The sequence below is a fragment of the Pinus tabuliformis genome, chromosome X (assembly GCF_031772625.1).
Source record: "Pinus tabuliformis cultivar Carrire ecotype Pingquan chromosome X, CPIR1, whole genome shotgun sequence".
NCBI lineage: Eukaryota > Viridiplantae > Streptophyta > Pinopsida > Pinales > Pinaceae > Pinus > Pinus tabuliformis.
The window spans coordinates 578,867,434-578,885,297 of NC_142308.1; the positions used below are offsets into that span (position 1 = coordinate 578,867,434).

A 17,864-nucleotide genomic window follows, 5' to 3' on the forward strand; every position below is an offset into this window, starting at 1 on the left:
TAGGAATTCTTTCCACTGCACTTAGGAAAGTGACCACTACAAAAATGTGACCAACAGACTTAGGAAAGTGACCACTACACTTAGCCAACTAGCCACAAAGAACACTCGAATTGCTACCATTAAAAGGGCTTAGTGAATCGTGCCGTAGTTATTCATCACTTTGACATGATGACAATGCTTGAATCTCGTATATCATTGTGTCATAAACCGTTTTCATAAGACATTTATCATATGGATTGCGGGGGAGTTCACATTCCCGCTCCCCTCCCCCCCTTCTTATTTGCTCGCCCATTACACAAAGTGGCTAAGGATTGTGTTAGCCTTGGCAAACATGTTTGTTTGTTTTGTTTTAAATCATTTAATTCCATGTCATGTATTAATTTATTCATATTAAATGATAAAAAAAACCACTTAATTTTTTTTGATTCCTCTCAATACTGGATAAATCCATATTTAAGTTAAATTTATGATATTTTTTTGTAATGTAAGATAACGTGACCCCTATATTAAATTGTGAAATGCTTTATTACTTTTAATGTAATGAACACCATTACAAATTATTATTACCATTTTTTGACAAGTACAATGCTATATATTCCATATATTCCATATGAGGAATATACATATACGGTCAATATTGTCAACATCCATCACCTCACTTGCGAGAATTGAACCTAGGTGGGAAGGATTCCATTCCTTCTTCCCAACCACTCAAAATAACCCCAACCGCCACAAGTTTTTAATTATTTTTTTAATATTTATTATTTTAATCTAACAAACATCAATACAAAATTTTTAATATTGATTTATTATTAAAAATAAATAAAATAAACACATTGACTTTTGATAACTCACAATTAATATCCTTTTTCCTATTTTATTTTACATTTTTGCATGATTTTAATTTTCTTTCTATATATAATCCTTTTATATCTATTTCGAAATCATATATAATATTGTCCACACATAGTTGAGTTAACTTTTGACAACTCACAATTAATATTTTTTTCCTGACTTTATTTTACATTTTTTCACATTAAAATAGATGATTTTAATTTCATTTCTTTATATAAAAATGATTTTAATTTCCTTTGTCCATATATTCCTTTCATATCTATCTCAAAATCATATATAACATTGTCCACCCCAAAACTTAAAAGGCATCCACCACTGTCAACTTTCCCCAAAATCATATATAAAAGTTAAGAGGCATCCACTCTTGTCAACTTTCCCCAAAATTAGTGAGCATCCATTATTGTCAACTTCCCCCAAGTTAGGGTGAATTGACTCTACCTTAGATGAGAGGATAGAGCAATGCTACCCTATCACACTCAAACCCATTTGGAGGGTGCAACCACATTTTTAGAAATGTAAGTCATTAGCCCAAATGACACAGAAAGAAATAAATCTTATGCTATCAGATTTTAATTGAGCCGTGACGACTGTATATGCCCATTTTGCCAAGGCCAAAATCCAACAGTGGACATATATAGGCACCGCTCAATACAGCCCAATGGCATAAAATTTATTTGTTGGCCAGACGGCACCCAACCCATTTGGAGGGTGAAACTAAACCTTTGGAAATATATAAAAATTCAATAAATAACAAAATAAAAATTATAACATATGTTTACATGAAGAATATTGATCCTATGTTAATATATTTTACATGAAGTATGGCCTACCATTCAGAAGGTCCTCACCCGGTCCGGTTTGTTGAATTCTTGCGGCAGTTAAAGACGCAAATTGATGCATGGTGATTTCTCTTTCGAGAGCAGTGCCGATAGCTTTTGTCGGAAGACTTATCTATATATAAGTAGAGAATTCTGGATATTAGAATTGCTTTGCTCACAGAAAACAGTTCGGCCAAGGCAGCCATCCGATGCAGCATCCATTCGGACGGCATCTCCGCATGACTCCCACAGAAAGTTGAGTCAGCAAACAATTCTCAGCTTTGCCCCAAGCAATCCCCAGACCCTCTTGCTTCTCTAAGTCGAGAGGGAGATGCATAAGTAAAGTACAAGCTTTTATTTTTATTTTGGATTCTTAGGCCTACTGGGGGAGAATTGCATGGATTCGGAGTAGATCCAGTCGGTTAATGCCATTGCAATGACCCAAATCTTTATAATGGACTCCGAACAAAACCAGATGAAAATGGAGGAGAAAAACACGGAGTTGTTATCAAGTGATCAGACACAACCATTATTGGAAAATGAAAATTCTGTGGCTTCGGTGGAGGAGGCGTCCACAGCTACAGCTGTAATCAAACAGGAATCCCTGACTCTGAAAAATTTGGAATTGGATTCGCCATCATCCAAATCCATCGTCGGGGACCAGGCACCCCTCTTGTCCAAAGCTCAGAAATTTCCGTTGTCACATGAATTTGAAGCATCCCCTTCCTCCGATGGGGAGAGGAAAGTAGACAGTTTTAATGTTCAAGGATCAGCAACTGTTTCTCCAGAGGCTTTGAAGGAGATGGAAGCCAAGTATGCTGCATATGTGAGGCATGACATATATGGTACAATGGGGAAGGGTCCGCTGCCTTTGAAGGAGAAGGCTATTCTGCTAATTGCATTGATCACCCTGCTTCCCATCAGATTGGTATTGGGGTTCATCATTCTGCTCATCTATTATATCATTTGTAAGCTCTGTACCCTCTTCTCCGCTCCCAACCGGGAAGATGATCAGGAGGATTATGCTCACATGTCGGGAATCAGGAGGGCCATTATAGTTGCGTCTGGGCGTTTTCTTTCCAGGGCTCTGCTTTTTACCCTGGGTTTTTATTGGATTACGGAGACCAGCAGAATACCTGATCCTGCCATTCATTCCCAAGACGGCCTCTGTGTGAAGCGGGTGAGAGAGGTAAGTACTTGTTTTTCAATCTTGTTTACTCTTTGTTTTCGATAACCGCTTTATTTGGTCAGGCTCTTCTGATGTTAGACCTACATTCTATGTTAATTATCTGCAATTGATTTGTTTCAATGGTTTGGTCCTTTCAAACTCAGAACCATAGATGATTGCATAACATGCTCCACAGGCCGCAGAGTCACCACTCGCAATAGCAAAAGCTGAAATTGGGCCGGTTACAAATAAAAAATGCTTTCTAAATTAAACCGAGCCCCTTGGGCATAACAAGTAACATAAGAAGTTGATCACAAAACATAACATCAAACAAACCTAGGTCAATAAAACATAAGTCTAACATCAAACAGCTGTCGGGAAGAGCCCAACATTGGGAGGCGGATGATCATGGTCCTTGGTGATTGGCCCCTAGCCATCATTGCGAGGGTCGGTGGTTATTTAGAATCAGAAATGGCAAGTACAAGTGTAGGGAACTTGTCGTTGTGCTGTGGAGGCAGAGGGTGCCAGCTATGCCTTTTTTCCCCTCTGCTCCTGGACTGCACGGCCAGCCTGATGACGTGTTCGACCTTTTGCATCTCTGCAATTGAGCGAGATTTGATTCCCTGGAAATGGAGGAGCTGCCTTAGGTGGGTTACATCCATTTCCACCTTTTGCACTTGTGTAGTGCGTTGCCAAACCATGCGAAGCTTCTAGCAGGCTGGGCCTTATTATTTTTTTCTTTAGAAAAGAACCATAATTTCCTTTCATTAGTAAAAGATACGAAATTACATTCTGCATATACACTTTATGACAGTACTCTTTCAAGAGTCTTCTGATTCATATAGTTCTGAAAATACATTTAGCTTCGGTGGCCTCATAGCCCAGATTGTCTTCTTTTAATTATCTACAAATAACTTTTATGGCAATCTTTATATCATCCGAGTAGAAAAACTAAAATGTACATGTTATGGGACTGTTATATGTCTCATGTTTAACAGCCATATATGAGCTAAAGCAAAAAAAAAAAGGAGTTATGTAGTAAGTAGATTGCTGTTACTGTGGACCCTGTGGCTCAAGTCTCTCTACAAAGGGTCTGTGGTAGTACTCAAAATTTTCTTCCTCCCGCCGCTCTGAGATCTGCCATAATCCTTTGTCTAGCAAGACTCCAGCTTTTGATAGCCGGTCAACTGCTACATTCCGCTCCCTGCAAATATGAAAGCATGAAATACTTTCACATGTATCCATTAGCCAGAATATCTCCTCTAATATAGGGACAATACAAGATTCCAGCACTGCTGAACTTTTTTGATCCAGTTTATCACAAGCATTGAATCGCCATAAATTTGTTAGTGTGCGACTCCTTTTTCCTTTGCAAAGGCAAGCAGGTTTTGTAGGACAAAATTCAGCTTGATTATTTGTGGCCCTGTCTAATCCCATTTTTATGTGGAAGGAGTGAGATTTGAAAAGATGAAGGATAATTCTGCCACCACACATATGATCATCACCTTGACACGCACCATCGAAATAAGCCCAAGGGTGTGAGACATCGGGGGCTTCCTCAATAACACAACGAAGAGGGTGGGAGTCTTTTATTTGCGTAAAATGTGCCAATATTGCCAACCCTTCGGCAGTCACCCACTTAGGCGATGAGGGTAAATCCTGAAATATAGCTTTATTTCTTGCAATCCATATCCCCCAACAAATAATTAATGGAATGGATTTGAACATTCTTGTATGTGGTGATAAAAACTAGGACCGCTAGGATTCCTCAACCATGGCACCAATCCATTGACAATGATGTCCTAGAACCGATTTACAAGAAAACCAAACCTGAGAGGAAAAAGGGCATTCCAAGAACAAATGCGATATCAATTCCTCATGAGCCTTGCACAGAGGGCACCAACCAGGGCCAATCATGAATCTCCTTTGAGGAATATCCCAGGTCAGAACTTTAGATTCAAGAATGCACCACATGAAGATGTGTGCCTTGGCTGAACATTTTGAGCGCCAGATTGATTTCCACCACCATTTGAGCGCACCATTTATTTTGGTCGCATTGAGATGAATGTATCCTACTTTTTGAATGTACTCCTCTAATGGTGAGAGAGCCCAAACAAGCTCATCCTCCCTGTCTGCCAATCTGATGTGTCCTGCAGAAAGAGCTTTCAGATATTGATTCCATCCCTGATGATATACATCCTCTAGACCCAAATCTCTAGTTGATTTCCAACCTTGGTGCCACAATGTTGTGTTATCAGGATTATCTAAATGAGAGAGTTTCGAAATGCCTTTGTCTCGAAGGAAATCAATTAAAGGTTGAGGGAGAATGTGCCTCATGTCGCTGCCAGGCCATGGATCTGAGCCAATTCTAACTTTAGTGCCATTCCCTATCCGCCAAGCAAGGCCCGCATCAATAAGATCAAATGAATTTAGCACCGATCTCCATATCACAGAGATGTTGGAACATTGTTTGTCCGGTCTTCTGACCCAATCCTCTAGGGAGCTTGGCAAGTTGGCGCTATGTATTTGTGGTAGATCACCGAAGTCCAAAGGCCATGTTTTGAGAGTAATCTCCACCCACACTTGGCCGCCAATGCTGTTTAGAAGAGAAAAATGTTTTTTAGTCCCCAACCCCCAAGAAGTTTAGGAGTAGCAATTTTTGACCAATTAACCCACGGGAGTACATTTTGTCTTGGGTCATTGCCCATAAGAATTTAAATAAGATCCTTCTTATCCTTTCTAGAATGCATTTGGGAATACAAGCAAGAGACATCCAGTAAACTGAAAAGGCCTTCAACACAGACTTGACTAGAACTAAACAACTTGCTCTCGATAACCATCGGCTCCAACATGTTAATCTTTTTCGAGCTTGGCAATTAGCCATAACTAGTCCTCTATTCCATAACAATTTGGCTTTAGGTGAAAGCCCAAATATTTTAGGCCTTTGTCGAGGTTCTTAATTTATGAGGAAAAACAACTTGGGAGTGTTGTACTTTTTCTTGTTAGAATTGGCAACTAGGGCCAAATTCCACTTTAGACAACGCATTTGATGGAGATGATGATTGCATTAAATTCATCTTTTCAAGAGGACCAAAATTGTATAAAGATCATCTAATTTGGAAAAGTAGAAGTGTGTTTTTGAATTTATGCCCACACATGCAAATTGTTTAGGTTGGCCACATCATCATGTAGGCTCATGAAGCCCAATGGACGTGTCACTTCACCCTCAACGACTTGTATAAATACAAGTGACCTCTCACCTCATTTGGCATCATCATCACTCACACATTCTTCTCTCTCCTCTCATTAGTTCGTACAACTATTGGGCATTCAATTTCTCTCATACATGTGGCAAAGGAGGATGAATTTTAGACATAATTATAGGGTCAAAAATTTCAAACTTTCCTGCAGTTTGACCAGCGTCGACTAGTGTTGGCTTTGACTTTGATTTTTAGGGTGAATTTCTGCCTCAGCAGGCTACATTTTTGGGCATAGGAACTGAGGAAAAAGGAGGACTTTGACCCGTGTTGACCGCAGGGTTGACTTCAGGTTGACCAAGTTTGACCGCAAATTTTATGATTGTTTTGGGCTGATTTGGACTGCTGCTGGAGGCTGAGTTTCACTGTTGTGTTGACCATCTTTGACTTTTTGGTTAGGGCTGAGTTTGACTGCAGATTTGACAAGGCTCTTTTGACTTCGATTTGGCAAGTTAATTTTGACTTTTTGTACTCTCTCTCTTTGCTGAACATTTGATATAATAATAAGAAGAATTGATCAAAGGGCTTTCCCCACATTGACGTTCTTCCTTGGCATCCACCAAATCTGATGCCCTCTTGTCATGGCTTGTCTTTTGCATTTTATTTTATGTTCTATCTATAGTAACTGCGAATGTGATTATGGGTAATGTGATTGCTATTGGAAATTGTCATTGGGCTGCTAAAGGAACATTGAAGTCATTGTGCTAGGCATAGAACATACCATTGTTAACTAAAATTAACATGGTTTCAAAGCTCAGGTGAAGACAAAGCCCAAGCAAGAGAGAGAAAAGCAATCACCAAGAAAGATTTATTGGACAAGTTTCAATGGCTTCTTCATCTTACTTCAAGACTGAGGACAAGCTCAATGACAAATCTGACTATCATGCATGGAAGATGACTTTGGACCTGACTTTGGAGGAGCATGAAGTATTGGACTATGTGTAGGGAAAAGTGGTGGAGCCTCCTTCAAATGCACCAGCTGCTGCTAAGACGAAGTATAGAAATGGTGAGGACAAAGAAAAGAAAATATTGGTTGACTCTATTCAAAAGCATTTGGTTGCTTATATTTATGATTTGGGAACTTCTAAGGAGATATATGATAAGCTGGTTGGGATGTTCAAAGTGAACAATGCAAATCAAATCCTCTTTCTCAAAAACAAGTTGAAGGACATCAAGATGGATAAAGGGGAGTCTATCCAATCCTACTTCATGAGGATCACACAAATCAAGAATGACCTTCTATCTATTGGAGAAGTTATTGCTGACAGGGAGCTCACTCTCATTGCACTTGGGGTTCTTTCAAGAACATGGGACGTGTTTAACACCACAATTCTCAAAAATGATAGGATTCCTAGTTTCAATGAATTATTGGCTAGATGCACTCAAGAGGAGACGAGGATGATGGAGAGAGACAAGCCTTCAAATGGAAATGAACCTACTGTTTTCTCTGCTCATGCTAAGAGGAAAAATAATGCTGGTCCAAGGAGACAGGGTCAAGGATTCAAGGAATGATTCAAAGAAGGAAGGAAAGGAAGGTGCTACAATTGTAACGGATTCAGCCACTATGTTAGAGAATGTCCTCACGAGAAGAATTCTGCAAGGGATGACGACAATGACAACAACAATTTCAAAGGCAATGGCAATCAAAGGAACAATAGGTTCAACAATAAAGGAAAGAGGAATGCTCCCGCTGCTCGATTGGGAAATGGTCGACCTCCCAAAAGGACGAGAAACTCTAGGTATGAGGAAAGTAATGTTGTAGAAAAACAAAAGGAATTTTATCTTATTTCTGCTCTATGTACTGCCTCTCCTCCGGATACTTTGGATCATTAGTTGATTGATTGTGGAGCCTCAAGGCACTTCACTGGGTACAAAGAGGCCCTCTCAAATTTGATTGAAAATAAGACTAATTTGGAGATCATACTTGGAGATAATGCCACCTACCCCGTGAAAGGGATAGGTATTGTCACTCTTCACTTAAATCAAGGTCAAACCATTCATCTATAAGAAGTATTTTATGTGCCTGATTGGAAGAAGAACCTGGTGTCTATTTCTGCGATGGAAGATAAAGGCTCCAAGGTAGCATTCATTGATGGAAAGGTACATATTTGGAAAAGAAACCCTAAAGATGCATTCACACATGGCTTTAGGGTTGCTGGTCTTTATTAAGTTGGAGGAAGTCCTTTGGGAGCCTTGACTTGCGATGCTTCAATTCAATCTGAGCTATGGCACAAGTATGCTCGACTTCAACATGAATCATGAAGGAGTTTGTCAAGGTTGTGCAGCTGGGAAACTTACAAGGGGACCATTCCCTTCAAGTGAAAGCCAAACTATCGATATTCTTCAATTGGTCCACTTTGACCTATTTAGTATGTTGCTTGTAACATCATTGGGAGGATACTTATACTATGTACTTTTTGTGGATGACTTCTCTCGCAAAACATGGATCTATTTCTTGAAAAAGAAGGATGAAGTTTTCAAATGGTTCCGTTCTTTCAATGCCTTGGTGGAGAATCAAACAAGGAAGATGATCAAAATATTAAGGACCAATAATGTAACTGAATATGAATCAAATGAATTCAATGACTTTTGCAGAGAGGCTGGCATTAAGAGGGAGACAACCGTTCCATACACTCCTGAGCAAAATGGAGTTGCTGAAAGAAAGAATCAAACAATTATGGAAGCCACCCGTGCCATGCTCCATGATCAAGGTCTACCGAAGTTCTTATGGGGAGAAGCTGCCAACATTGTCGTGTATGTTCAAAATAGGAGCCTGCATCAAGCATTGGATTTCAAGACTCCCGAGGAGGTCTTCTCTGGTAAGAAACTTGATGTTTCTCATTTTAGAATTTTTGGTTGTCCCATGTATTTTCATGTGCCTAAAGAGAAAAGAAACAAGTTGGAAGCATTTGGGAAGAAAGGTATATTTGTGGGCTACAGTGAAAATTCAAAGGCATATAGAATATATGTGTTTGGTTAAAGAGATGTGGAAGTAACCCATGATGTCACCTTAGATAAAGACACTGCCCTTGGGAAAGCCAAAGATCTCCCCATTCTAAGGAAGGATAATGATTATGTTGTAGAAAAACAAGATGAACCTCCGACAGATGAGCCTATGCCCGATGGATCCCATTGATCCACCTCTTGGTGATCTCTCTACCTCAATGAAAAGACCTTTGTGGCTCAAAGGTACTCTTGAAGATGTTGAAAAACATATTGCTCCAAGAGGGACATTCCATGAAAGTAAGAAGCTGAACAGGTATCAAAGGTACTTAGCTACCATGAGTTTTATTGTTAAAACTGAGCCATGTACGTTCGAAGAAGCCGTAAATCACCAGGTTCGGAAGGATGTGATGAATGAGCAATATGAATCTATCATGAAAAATGGTGTCTGGGATGTGGTGCCTAGACTGAAGGACAAGTCCGTGGTCACCTCAAAATGGCTATACAAAATCAAACATGGAGCAGATGGGAGTGCTGAGGCTTCTCTCAAAAGGGAGTGGATTATGACGAGATATTTGCACCAGTTGCCCGACATACCACTATCCGATCTATTATTGCTCTCACTGGCTCTCAAGGATGGAGCCTACATCAAATGGACGTTAAGACTGCTTTCTTGCATGGCTCGCTTAAGGAGGAAGTCTACTTGGAACAACCTCAGGGGTTCAAAGTACAAGATCGAAGGACACATGTATGCAAGTTGAAGAAAGCCCTTTATGGGTTGAAGCAAGCCCCTAGGGCTTGGTATGAGAGGATTGATAACTATCTTATGAAGTTGGGATTTACAAGGAGTGATGTTGATCCTAACCTATACTTCAAGGTTGAAAAGGACATGCCTCTCATTTTGGTCCTTTATGTAGATGATCTCTTTCTGATAGGTGTAGATCCTCTCATTTATCAATGCAAGAGGGAGTTGGCTTTCGAGTTCGAGATGAAGGACCTAGGACTGATGCACTACTTCCTAGCCTTGGAGGTCTGGCAAAAGCCAGGTGAGATTTTCCTTTCTCAAGGAAAATACATTGTGAAGTTGCTCGAGAGATGTGGGATGGTGGATTACAAATCTGTGTCTACTCCATGGAACTCAACTTCAAGAAGCTATGTGGTAGTGCTATTGGGCCCGAATCGGCAAACTCCTCTGAATATAGAGAACTTGTGGGGGCCCTAGTGTTCTTAGTAAACTCTCGTCCGGACATATGCTTCGTTGTGAATACGTTGAGTCAATTTATGGTCGAGCCTCATCACATATATTGGATTGTTGCTAAAAATATCTTGAGATATCTCCGTGGCACAATCAATTATGGATTGAGATACACTACTGAGAATTTGAAGCTACATGGATATACTAATGCTGATTGGGCTGGCAGTGTGGTGGATCGAAAGAGCACATCAGGATGTTGCTTCTCATTGGGGCCTGCTTCGATTTCGTGGATGAGCAGGAAGCAAAAATCAGCTATTTTAAGCACCGACAAGGTCGAATACATTGTAGCTAGTATGGCCAGTTTTGAAGTTGTTTGGTTGAGGAAGCTCTTTAGTGAGCTATTTGAGCACGTGCTGGATATCATCGTGATCTTTTGCGACAACTAGAGTGGGATTTGCCTTTCAGAGAATCTTGTGTTCCACAACCGCTCCAAGCACATTGATATCAGGTGCCACTTTCTCCGGGATATGGTACAACGGGGATCAATAAGGCTCCAACACATTAGGGCTGATGAGTAGGTCGTAGATATCCTTAAAAAGCCCTTAGGGGAGGTCAAATTCTTAGCCTTCTGAGAGAGACTTGGAATTGTGGAAAGACCCTCGCATGACGGTCCTGCTTAAGTTGGACATTGAGCTCTGGGAGCTCTTGGGGCTTGAGGTACTTCTTGGAGCTATGAGTGACCATAGGGTGAGTGGTTCACCTTCCCCTATTGGTGCATTGTGTACAGGGTGAGTGGTTCACCTTCCCCTGTGATACCCCATGATGGTTGACATGTGTGTAGGGTGAGTGGTTCACCTTCCCCTACGATTGATGACACATGTGTGTAGGGTGAGTGGTTCACCTTCCCCTACAATTGACATATGCATAGGATGAGTGGTTCACCTTTTCCTTTGGCATATGAGCAGATGAGTGGTTCACCTTCTCCTGCTGATGCCCCAACATACATCTTACCCATGTAACTAATGGGAAGTACCTCTCATCTGGCCAATGAGTTGGGAAAAGTGGATAGGGACCATAGCACTACCGATGGACGCATCGTGTACTACCGTACTCCTTAAGTCTAGGATGCATGGTGTTCAACAACTTGATCTGGGATCAAGTTTGAATGAGGTTCTACCTCTGGATTGACTTTTGTCAGTGGAGTGTGGTAAGGTCTTATGACTCACTTTCGATTGATTCTTCTTCATTATTCATATCAGTGTTCAACAGAGTAGAGATGAGATGAGATACAAAGATGGTACATGACAGCAGGATGGCACGATGATTGATGGATTGGCAAATGGAATTCTCCCTAATTGAGAGGGAGTGTTAAAATTGGCAACTAGGGCCAAATTCCACTTTAGACGACTCATTTGATGGAGATGATGACTGCATTAAAGTTCTCTTTTCGAGAGGACCAAAATTGATATAAAGATCATCTAATTTGGACAAGAAGAAGCGTGTTTTTGAATTTATGCCCACACATGCACAAATTGTTCAGGTCACCTCAACTTCAACGACTTGTATAAATATGAGTGACCTCGCACCTCATTTGGCATCATCATCACTCACACATTCTTCTCTCTCCTTCTCTCATTGGTTTGTACAGTTATTGGGCATTCAATTCCTCTCACACGTGTGGCAAAAGGAGGATGAATTTCAAACAAAATTATAGGGCCAAAAATTTCAAACTTTCTTGTAGTTTGACCAACGTTGACTTTGACTTTCTAGGCATCCTTTGACTTTGATTTTCAAGGTGAATTTTTGTCTTAGCAAGCCGCATTTTTGGGCATAGGAACCCAGGCAAAAGTAGGACTTTGACCTGCGTTGATCGCAGGGTTGACTTTAGGTTGACCGCAAATTTTATGATTGTTTTGGGCTAACTTTGACCACTGCTGGAGGCCGAGTTTGACTACCTTTGATTGAGTTTCGAAGGATAAGTTTCACTGTTGCGTTGACCATCTTTGACTTTTTGGTTAGGTCAGAGTTTGACTACAAATTTGACAGGCCTATTTTGACTTAGATTTGGCAAGTCAATTTTGACTTTTTGTACTCTTTCTCTCTACTGAACATTTGATATAATAATAAGAAGAATTGATCAAAGGGTTTTCCCCACATTGGGGTTTTTCCCTGGCATCCGCCAAATTTGGTGTCCTCTTGTCTTGGCTTGTCTTCTGCATTTTATTTTATGTTCTATCTACAATTACTGTCAATGTGATTTATGGTTAATGTGATTGCTATTGGAAAACTAAATTGGAAATTGTCATTGGGCTGCTAAAGGAACATTGAAGTAATTGTGCTAAGCATAGAACATACCATTGTTAACTAAAATTAACACTTCTTCCTTCAGATTATGGAAGGAAATGGAGGACTTCCTGGCATTAATAAGCATTCTGATAGGTTTCCCAAAAAGAGAGAGGATTTCAAATAATTTATCAACGTCATGATTAGAGTTGTTGCAAAAAATAAGGATATCATCCACTAAAAGAAGGTGAGTGATTGCTATTTGCTAATGCATGAGCAATTATCGTGCCTTGGAACTCACCTCTTCTTTTAGCCTCTGACAACATTCTGCTTAACCCTTCTGCTACTAGTAAAATTAGAAGGGGCAAAAGAGGACAACCTTGCCTCAATTCCCTTTCAACATGAAAAAAGGGGAAGCTGAACCATTGATTAGGACTGTAAAAGACACTGTTTGGAGACAAATTGTCATCCACATGATCACTTTCCGACTAAAACCAACATGAGTTAAAAGTAGTTTGATATATAGCCAACCCACTCGATCATAGGATTTTGAGAGATCAATCTTGATGACTGACCCTCTTAACTTTTGGATCTTGATGTTGTACATTACTTCCTGAGCTACCCCAATGGCTTCATGGATCTGCCTACTTTCCAGAAACCCAAACTGTTCTTGAGAGATGGATTTGGATATAATTGGCTTTAATCTCCTTGTTGTGACTTTTGCTATAACCTTGTATATGCAGTTGTGTAGGGATATAGGTCGAAAATCATTGAAAGAAGAAGGGTTGTCTGACTTTGGAATAGCAAGATACATCCATCCTTGCGTGATTCTTCCACAACTCCTAGCGAGTCTTTCCCAATGATGTCAAAAAGTCCTAAAACTCCACTGCCCGTTCGTCAGGACCTAGACTTTTATCTTTTTGGAAGGAATGTAATACCACTTGGACCTCATCTTCCGATACTTCCTCCAATAATTCTCGGTTGTCTTCCTCCTCTACAAAATTGGGAAAGAATTGTGCAACTCTGATGACTTCCACAATATTTACCCTTGCCTTTGCCTTGAAGAGTCCTTGAAAGTGTCTCTTACCGAAGGTTGCTAGATCTTTAAAACTACATAGCTCTCTTCCATCCGAATCTTCAAGAGTCCATATGATGTTGGTCAACTTTTGACCTTTGGCATAAGCCTAATTTTTTTTGTCTTCTCATCCCCATTTTCTATCCACATGGCTCTGCTTTTGAGTCTCCCCGTTGCTTCAATTGACTCTGAAAATGTTTTCCTTTTGACCTCCAAACTATGTAGGTGTCCTCTGGAAACGTCATTTGGAATCCTTCCCCTCCAACGTTTGAAATATGTTGGAGTTCTTCCTCCACTTCTTTAAGTTCTAGATCTTTAGCTTGTCCTAGAGTTCTATTTGATTCAAATAGGGACCATATATATCAATGAGTGTCGAAGAGGTACCCACGTCCTCTGAAAAAAATCTAACCCTAGTCTAGACTCAATGCTCCAAGAGTTTATGGCCTTTATGGAACTGGAATGGTATCCCACGGTAAGTCCCCTGGATCGTCTTCGTACATCCTCCAAACATAGATTCCAGTAGGAAAGAAATATTGGAACCATTCCCCAGGGTTTCTTGTAAAAATATGATATTAGGTTTTTCAAGGTCAATCAACCTTTTGAGAGCGCGTTTTTTGGAGGGACACATGACCCCCCTGCAGTTGAAGGAGAGCAATTTCATTGTGAAACATCATTAAGGGCTATCATTGCTCTATGCGTCCCATGGATAGATTTTTGTTTGCCAGCTGCCATTTCCTCATAGTCCTTTTTATTGGCTTTTGATAGATTGGATTTACGACCACGACTTTTATAGGATTGAGTAGAGAGAGAGTTTCCCTAGGTCCCCGGCTAGGCTTTTAGAGAAAGGGAAAATGGTTTTAGATCAAATTGTCTAAAATGTCACCCTCTTCAGTATCTTCAGAGGGGGCTTGTGAGACAAAGACCACTGTGGAAGAAAAAACTTTTTGTGGCTTTAGAGCATGGGCAAGTGGCCACAACAAGAGTGGAAGAAATAGTTCGAATGTAAGATAAAGAGGAGGAAGTGAAATCTGCTGAACACCATGAGATACTAGAAACCATCATAGAAGAAGAAGGCATTATAACAAAAGACATGATGGAATAGGAGAGGGTAGATAAGGATATAGAGTTACCTTCCTCCAACACCACGTCCATAACCACATCCACGATTCCCTAAGAGGACTTGGTCTTTGAGCATAAATTTTGATTTCGATAGGACAGGGGAGGGACCACTTCTTTGCTTGAATCCAGATCCATATCTTTGTCTGAGCTTGTTGGTAGTCCAGAGTTAGATGTATGCCTTGCTTGCAACTTAGATTTGATAGGACAAGTGCTATATGGCTTATGATGAAACTGCAATGAGCATTCCTTTTCCAGATGGCCATATTCATGACATCTTCTGCATCGAAAAGGCACTCCTTCATAATCTAGAAACTGAATAATCTCCTCCACATGGCGAACATCCATCGTTTCTGCTAAACGATCATGAAGGTCTATGTTGACTAGGACTCTTGCCACTGATTTGTTTCTATAAATTTGGTATATGGAATCATAATCTAAAATGGTCCCCAAGGTGTTTCCCAAATCTTTGAAAATCCTTTCGTCCCAGTATTGAGTTGGAAGACTTGGAATGCAAACCCATATGGGCACAATGGCCATTCTCTCCTTTTTGGCATCGAATAGGGGGGTCTAGAGTTTGAAAATAATCGGGGTGGAATGAATTTGCCACGCCTTTTGTGCAACCCTTTTTGCCTTGTCAGAAATTGAGAAGTTTAATTGAATCCACCCGTTCGCTAGCAATTCAATCTGTGGAACCTCTTTAACATACATACTTAACTCCTTTTCAGCCCAAGCCCAAGCTCTAAGAGTTGAGTATTTAAATGTTCTCTCGCGAGCCCGACCTACTAGGGTCATGTTGACGATGCTGGACCCACCAACATGTCAAGGGGATCTCCTCGGTAAGAAGTCCCAATTAGACCTCAGACCGTTTGGTGTAGGAGTCCCGTAGTGGGTCGTAAGGTAATGCCTTGATCGCAATGTCGCATAGAGGCAAGTAAGATAACTCTGTCAATAGTAGGGGTGTGACTGATGCAGTGAGTCAAGGAAGGTGTATGAGAGGTTCTAACACTTCGAAGGGAGAAGAAAGTGAAGGTGAGTTCTAGGTTGAAAGGGATCAGTCCCAACTCAGCTAGGAACACACAACACAAAAGGACATGCACAGCTTCCAACGGAGCAGTCCACTCGGATGTGATAGTAACATCATGCAAGGTAAGATAACATGTACAACACTCACGGATCAATTCGAGACGAGTGCGATGGTTGTTACAGCAAGGTTCATGTGAAAGGTTTGTCTGATGTCCGGCAGAGCAGTCGACATGGACGGTGACAACATTAACAACATATGCAACATATTAACAACAAGATTCATATAATTGCATACAAATCAGTTCATACACAAGTACGTAAGTTAAACAACATATATCATTAAGGCAACCGGAGCAGTCCAATTACAATAACAACATATGCATGAAAATGTGCTGGCTCTTATTATATAAAGAAGCGTAAGTCACAATCATACAATACACCATGTAAACCTGCTAGCTCCAACAGTGGAACGTTATAGCCACATCCGCCTGCTCCTCCAAAGAGATGAACTAGCTCCGTGCAGTGGAGAAGCCAAGGCGCGTTATAATACTGTCCAAGCCTTCTTCAAGATAGTCTTAGTAGAAGCTTGGCTGACCAAAAGCCTCTACAATGAGTTATGAGGGACTATTTATAGCAAAGGGTGGGGTGACCCTTGATATTCCCCTTTGTGACAGTTGAACTACCCTCATGACTCTTCACCTACTCTATGACTATTACATCTAATCATTGACACTTGACTTACACTTGACATGACTCAACATTACAATGCACATGTACTCATGTGAGACAACATGGCTTGAGCAAGCCTTGCAAGACATCACTGACACTCGGTCCGCTGTGATGAGACCAACTCTTTGACATGCTTGTGATGGTGAAGGTGGTGAGATGATGCCAAGCTTGGTCGTCCGTGATGGTGTGCATGCATCTCATGGTGACATCTTGCTGAAGCGAACTCTTGCCTCCATTGCTGGTGCATTGGTTCGGCCCCTTCATCCAACTTGTTTGCTAACATGGTCTTCTTGGGTATGGTTGAACCGGCAACACACTGATGCATAGTGTCCGTGCTGATCTTCAAGTGTGTGTTGGTGGTCATGCGCATCAACTTGCCGAAGTACATGTTCAACTCCAGTTGGACTTGCTTCTTGTCTTCGCCTTGGTGAGTGTGTTGAATGGGTTGGATTGCATGCGTGCGCTCAACGACATGCATGCTGTTGAATCCCTTACATGCGATCAACAACACTGCTCACCATGTTTGCTCTGTGTCAGCTGCTGGGATGGATCCTTAACTTGTACGGGCGCAGTTTCATCCGTGAGTGCATGTTGCACCCACTGCTGTTCTTGTTCCTGTTGCAACTCATTCGTTTGTCTGTGCAACTTCATGTTCTTCCTGAGTTGTTGCTTCAGCACATGCAACTCCTTCTTTGTTCCATCTTCTGCCTTTGCGCGATCTTCATGTCGTGCCGTCACTTCATAGCCGGAGTCTCCAAAGTTTCTTTCATCATCAATGGACTTGCTTGAGCTTGCAACCTTGTTCTGCCTTTGTGTTGTCAACAACCCTCCTCTTGCATTCATTGCATTTGGTATGCTGTCTTCAGTTGCTGTTCATGATGCTGCTTGCTGTGATGCTGCTGTTATCATATCTTGATGTCCTTGTCTACGAACAACTCGATGTCTTCGTGGGTAGGCAAGTCCGTGGATACTTGATCAACTGCATCCCCAAATGTGCTCTGAACAGTGTCTTCGTCTCTGCTCTCCTGGAAACCATTGTACCTGTACTACTGAGAGGCAAATGAACACCTGGGATACCTGGAGACATCACAACACTCATGGCAAGCAATCTGTCAGTCGAAAACCAAAATGAACATGAGAACTGACTTGCAACATACCTGGGTGCATGAACATGAAGATTGCGCAATTTTGGCCGGGAGATTGGGAGATTGACTGCCAACACTGCACAAGGCATAGTGTGGGCTGTTGGGAGACTGGTTGACTGCTAGAACTGCGCAATGCACAGTCCAGTCTAGTTGCTGACTGCGAGCCTAGGGATAGATTTGCGCAATTTCTTGGGCCAAGCAGCCACTGTCCTCCAGAAATGCACAAAACTGTCCTGGGGGCCAATGTTGGGCTG

General features: G+C 41.2%; 1 protein-coding gene across 7 annotated transcripts in view; it reads left to right on the plus strand.

Annotated features, from left to right (window-relative positions):
* The first annotated feature begins 1,715 nt into the window (after positions 1-1,715).
* The window catches only part of LOC149141334 (Phospholipid/glycerol acyltransferase family protein), a 193,081-nt gene continuing 176,932 nt past the window's right edge, over positions 1,716-17,864 (plus strand). For 4 of the 7 annotated variants that reach the window (XM_089452983.1, XM_089452984.1, XM_089452985.1 and 1 more), the window contains exon 1: positions 1,719-2,862. In XM_089452983.1, the coding sequence (XP_089309109.1) occupies positions 2,110-2,862 (753 nt within the window). In that variant the 5' untranslated portion in view covers positions 1,719-2,109. Of the gene's footprint in view, positions 2,863-17,864 lie in introns of all 7 variants that reach the window. The other 3 variants (XR_016265202.1, XR_016265203.1, XM_089452987.1) reach the window with 2 other exon arrangements.